Source organism: Neovison vison, chromosome 5 (genome assembly GCF_020171115.1).
Source record: "Neovison vison isolate M4711 chromosome 5, ASM_NN_V1, whole genome shotgun sequence".
NCBI lineage: Eukaryota > Metazoa > Chordata > Mammalia > Carnivora > Mustelidae > Neogale > Neogale vison.
The window spans coordinates 23,288,075-23,294,074 of NC_058095.1; the positions used below are offsets into that span (position 1 = coordinate 23,288,075).

General features: G+C 56.4%; 1 protein-coding gene across 1 annotated transcript in view; it reads left to right on the forward strand.

The window, feature by feature from the left end:
* Window positions 1–6,000, forward strand: part of SRCIN1 (SRC kinase signaling inhibitor 1) — a 43,217-nt gene extending 37,217 nt beyond the window's left edge. Inside the window, exon 18 of the mRNA XM_044248125.1 lies at window positions 2,509–6,000. Within this exon, the coding sequence (XP_044104060.1) occupies window positions 2,509–2,643 (135 nt within the window). The 3' untranslated portion in view covers window positions 2,644–6,000. The remainder of the gene's footprint in view (window positions 1–2,508) is intronic.

Below are 6,000 nucleotides of genomic sequence, written 5' to 3' on the forward strand. Positions count from 1 at the left end.
GGGCAGCGGAGGAAGCGGCACTGGGAATGGCCTGGAATGGGCGCCAGCAGGGTCTGCCTCACACAAGGTGACCTGTCCCTGGGCGGAGATCTGTGTCACAGCGTGGAGGGACGCTGAGCCCCTACCAGACACTGACCTGCAGGAAGGGTAGGGGTGCGGGGCTCAGCCGGCTAGGTCCCGCTAACCTTCCCAGTCTCCCCTGGCTGGAAGTTGCAGGTGACAGTGTCCTGCTTCTTCAGATGTAGTTGGGAGTGATGGGACAGGGCTGGTGGGTGAGGTGAAGTGATAGCAGCATGGGGCGCAGTGGGCATGTGCTCCCTCCGCTCCTGGAAGGGTGCCTTACATGTCGCCGTGGCCAGTCTCCCGGGAGGGAAGGCAGCTGAGAGGGCAAACAGGTGCTCGCAGAGCAGCCCCAAGCCGTCCGGGTCTCCGTGAAGGAGCAGGGGTGCGTGTCCGCGCAGGGCACTAACCACTGCCGCGGCTCCTGTGGAAAAGCCTTGCGCTGGCTGGGGGAGAAAGCTGCCATCGCCTGGGTGAGGACGTGTCACCCGAGCGAATGCAGGAGTCAGGTGGCGGCACAGGGCTGGAAGGCAGGCGTTCCAAAGACCAAAGCTCAGAATAGACCAGGCCTCTTGACAAAAGCTAAAAGGGAGGAAGAGAAAAAGCTTTTAACTAGAGAGATGGGTCAAGAACAAAGAGGACGGCCAGGAGGGAATCAGCAGCCGGCTTGGCTTGGGACGCTGTGAGATGTGAGGAGACAAGCAGGGGCCTCCCCGCCTGCCTTTGGGTTCAAGAACTCTGAATGGGAAAGGCTGGGAGAGGAGGGGCAGGCCCGGAGCCCAGGGCTAGTGACTGGGAGTGGGAGTAAGAAGGCATGAGGCTGTCCCTGGGTTCCAGTACTGGAACCCCCCGAGACCAGGAGCCAGGCCTGGCACAGGCCCCTTGGGCAAAGGACCCAGTGAATCCTAGGATCTTGTGCGTGTGGCCCTGGAGCCTCTGTGAGTATAAATGAACAGCTACAGGAAAGGGAAAGGGTTACAAGACCCAAATGTGGAAATTCTTGCCTTAATTTTCATAAAGGGAAAAGCTAGACTGTGCTGAAGGCGTGAGGAGCGCAACCCAGATGAATTACTGTCTGTGTTGAGGACGGCATGGGGGCCATCAACAGCAAGGACGAGTTCATGGTCAGCCGGTCAGGCTGCCTGAGGTCTCCTTGTTGCCCTTGCTGGCTGCTGGAGGAGGCACCGTGTGCCTTCCCCACTGTGATAGAGCCCATCCAGCAGCGGGGGGCTCACTGGGTGGTGGGATGTGGGGCCACCCTGCCCAGACCAAAGCTACCGTGGGAGGTGGCTGGATGGGCGGCAGCGCAGTTTCCAGCCCTCCCCCTTCCTTCCTTTCTTTTTTTTATCAAGACCCATCGGTTGGTTATCCCAGTAGTAGCTATGCAAGGTGGGGAGGGGAGGAGGAGGGACAATGAATAGGACAGAGAGAAACCCCATCTGTGTAGCCCCATCCCAGTGACATTCAAAGTGAAGTGTGCAGCAGGGTCACCTAGGGTGCCTGCCCGAAATGCAGATTCGGAGCCTGAGCTAGAGAGAGATTCGGAAGCAGGGCCCTGGAATCTGCATTTGTTATATCCCCTCCTCCCAAGGTGATGCAGGTGGCTCTGGACCCATGGAGACATCCAGAACCCATCTAGCCACACAGAGCGTCAGTCAGGGTGGGAGGAGGCAAGGCTTAATGTCTAACTAGCAGAGCTGCCGGGAGAGGGCGGGGCGCATCATGGAGTGACCTCCCTCATTACCCACCATTACCCACAACCCACAAGGAGCAGCTGGAAGCTGGGAGAACCCTTGTAGGGGATGCAGTCGGGCTTCCTGCCTTGGGCCAGAGGCTGGATGCAGTGAGTGCCTTTTCCTCCAGCTTGGGGGTGGAATGGGGTTGGGGGGGGTGTTCTTTAGAGAAGTGCTCCCCTGGGAGCACCAACTTGACCCACATTGTCCCCATAAGACCTCCTGCTTAGGATCAGCCTCCTGTAGAGGTCAGAAGAGGCCCTGGCTGGCCTTCTGGCCAGTTGAGACTAAGAGCCCACCTGTTCCAAGCTGGGACCACTCTCCTCCCCGCACCCCTGAGGCAGCTAACCTCTTACTTCTTCCTCCCTCGTGCTCCCCACTCCCATCTCCCTGTCCACCTTTCCTGGGTGTGGCCTTCCCTGTGCTTCTCTGGACTCTCTCCTCCACCTGCTCTCTTTCCTGTCAGTAAGCCCTATCCCTCAGCCTTTGGGTCCAACCCTATACCCTCCCCCCACCCCATTCTGCACCCCCCCCACTGTGGCCTCCTCCTCCCCATCTCAGGGGATCCCTCTCTCCAGATGCCCCTGTGGCTTCTTCCTTTTGCAGTTAATTTTCTCTTGGGTCTGTGGAGGTTTTTCATTAAAACTTTAGCCGGGGCCCAGCATGAAGGATCTCCCAGCCTCTCTCTGACCCCTGACCCCTGTTTTTGTTCCAGGCCACTAAACCATCTAAAGAGATGAGCGGGTCAAATGAGACCTCAAGCCCAGTCTCAGAAAAGCCCTCGGCTTCTAGAACCTCTATCCCTGTATTGACTTCCTTTGGGGCGAGGAATTCTTCCATCTCCTTCTAGAAGTCCCCTCCCACCTCCACCTCAGCCTGTTTCCCGGCCCCCCCCCCTGCCATTTCTCTCCCTGCTCTTCTTCCCTTCATCTCTACCCTACCCCTACCCTATTCTCTGAGTCCTCTGAAGGGTTTGCCACAGGTGTGGCCCTCCTCAGCTCTCCACACCCATCTCTTGTTGGTGTTTTTGGTTTTTTTAAATGATTCACTTTTAATTATCTTTTTTTTTTTTTTTAAAGCGAAACAGTAAAAGTAAAAACCAAAACACACCACCTTCCCTTGTTTTCCTGTTCCAAAATGGTCCATCTCCTGTCATCCTCCTTCCCTTTTCTCTTCACCCACGCTTCCTCCCACATCCATCCTAAGGCCCCTGAACCCTAAGGTCCTTTCCTGAGAGCACTCCGAACAAACTCTGAGCCACGGAGACTTGGAGCGGCGAGAGGCCCCCTCCCCTTCCTCGGAAACCTTCCTGGAGGAAACTCTGGACGTTGGAGCAACCTCGCTTTCGGCCGGGCAGGGAGACTCTGGGCCTGGAGCGGCCCAACCACGCCGTGACTGAACTCTGTTGCTCTGCTCCCTGCTGCTCATGCCTCTGTGGGCCTGGAGTCAAGATGGATAGGCTGCGGAAGGAGGCCAGGGTTGGGGGGTGATTCTGGGGGCAGGCGTGAGGCCTTTGAATCTGTGTGTCCTGGAAAGGAGTTGGCTTCCTGGGACTCCCTTCTTGTGGTGAGGAGCCGCCTGGCCTGTGCCGAGCAAGGAGCAGGCCCTTCTGGACAGTGGGTTGTGGGTGGCGGTGGGTTGAGCGGCCAGCCTGACCCTGGGGTCACTGCCCTAAAAGAGGGCAGCCCTGAGGAGGGCTATTTGGTACTTTTGGTTTCCTAATTTAGCACTTTAAATGACATTAACTTATTTAATGGGGGTAGGGTGGGCAAGAATGAAGGGCCTAGAAAACTAGATTTGGGGGCCTGGAGGGTGGGAAGGGTCTGGTGGTGAGGGAAGTGGGGGGGATAGAGAGGGCTGATGGGGGGGGCAGTGAGGGCAGCTCTGACCCAAAGGTCAAGCAACTTGACCTTTAACCATCCTCTTTGAGATTTGAGGGTTTTCAGGTAAGGGGGTGAGATGAATTTTAAATGGGGAACTGGTGACCCCCGGTGAGATCCCTGAGGGTCCCTGAGGCCTGACCAGGCAGCCAGCTACCCTAGACCTGGCCTGTGGAAGACTGCCTTGCAGAGGCTGAGCCAACGAGGCTTTTGAGAATGTCCTGAGAAGGGGATGAAGAACAAATTTTGATTCTCAACCCAAGGCCCCCCAGAGGGCACAGTGAGGGGCCCGCAGGTGGGGAGGGGGGTTATGTGGGTGGGGGATGAGGAGGCAGATAGAGCAGGGCCCCTGGGGAGCAGGATTCCTATTTGGAGCACAAAGCTGGGTAAGCACAGGGGAGGGCTGGGGAGTAATCTCCCTGCATAAGCACAGAAAGAAGGAGCCATTGAAGGGGCAGACCCTCCTAGTCCCTGGGGCCTGGCTGGAAGGTCAGTGTTTGGGGAGAGCCTGGGGAGCCATTGAGGGCTGGGGAGGGAAGGGAGACTGGGGTTGTGTTTCTTCATTTTCTTTTTGTTTTGTTTCGTTTTTGTTGGTTCATCCTTGTTTTCTAGCTTTGGATCATTTTTGTACAAAGGCAAGCAGGCCTTTTTGAAAAATAACAAAAGAAGAGGAAAAAAAAATCCCTCCTGGAAAAAAAAAAACCCCTTGGAAAATAGGAAAAAAAAAAAAAAAGGACCTCATCAATGATGCAATTACTTTTAATTGCAGGCAACTCTTTACATTTAAGTGAAGTGTCTTAACATTTTATATTGTTTTAAAAATATATTTACATATTATATATATATATAATATACGTAATATAAATATATATAAATATTTAAAAAAGAAAAAAAAAAAAAACCGCGGCGCTCCCTCCCCGCCGCTGTTTTGGCGGGGGAGGGGGGCTGGAGGATGGGCACATCGGCCTGGCTTCCGTGGTCCAGTGAAATGGTTTGGTTTGATTTGGCTGTACAGAGACCCCCTGACTGGGAGGGGCGGGGGGAGTGGTGCCCCCTCCTCCCTCCACTCCATTACTCTTTGCTTGCTACTTTTCGCTTGCCCCCACCCGGAGCCCCTGTGACCTGAATGTGTGCCCCACCGTCTTTGTCCTGAGTTGAATGTCCCCCTGTGGGGGGAGGAGGAGGTGTCCGTCCACGAGGGGAGGAGGAGGTGTCCGTCCACGAGGGGCAGACGGAGGGAGCTGTGGGCCCCACTCCACCGGCTCAAGGAGCGCCCAGTGGGACTTGCATCTTTCTTTCCCTTTGGTTCCTGCCCATTTCTGGGCTGAGAGGCGTTTGTGTGCAGTCGCGCGCAGCCTGTGTGTGTGTGTGTGTGTGTGTGTGCGCGCGCGCGCGCGCGCACATACACACTTGCCCGTGCACACAGGGAAGCGTGTGTGTGCACAGGTGTGACCTAAGACAACGTGTGCGCGGGGAGGCGTGTGCACTCGGTGCATGTTCCCTGCTGGGGCTTCAGCACGCGCCCACCTGCATGCTGGTGCATGAGAAGGTGTGTAGTGTGTGTGTGTATGTGTGTGTGTGTGTGTGTGTGCGCGCGCGCGCAGACATGCGCGGCTGCGCGTGGCTTGTATGCGTGCGGGCCACATATGCGCCGACAGAGGACTATACATGGAGATGCATGCGATCTGTATGTGTGGGCGTGTGCGTGTGCACAGTTGTGTGGACCCAGGCGTGTGGGAGTGCCTGCGTGTGTGTTCCATCGACCCTGCAGCCCTCGCTTTGGCGCCCCTCCAGAGCCCCCGGCCCTCCCAAAGCCCGCAGCACGTCACTGCCCCCGCATCCCCCCAGCTGCATGCGCCTCGCTGCTCTGTCCATCAGTGTGTGCTTGACCAAGAGAAAACTAAGACGTCGGGGGGATCCCTGTACCTGGTCCCCCCGCCCCTGCCCACTGTGCTGTGTTACTCGCATGGGGGGTTCCTCTCCCGCCCCTTCCACAATATGCTGTTTCCCCAGGAGCCTCCGGGCCCAAGGCTCTGAGAGGGGGCCCAGGTGGGCCCCCCCCCCCCGGGGGCTGAGCCCCGCCTCCGCACCCTGCCCCATCCACCCCGTAGGGCCTGTGTTGGTGTAGCAGTGATGGCTTCTGTGGATATTCTGTGACCTCTGTCAGTGTAACTTGACAATTTCTAAATGGAAAAGGGTTGCTGTGTTTTCTGTCTCTCTTTTTTAATGTCCTTTTTCTTCTCACTTCTCCGCTCTCTTTCCTTTCCAGTTTTTCTAGCCGAGTGTTTGGGGCTTAAATAAAACTTGTTTCTTTTTCCTCTCCTGGA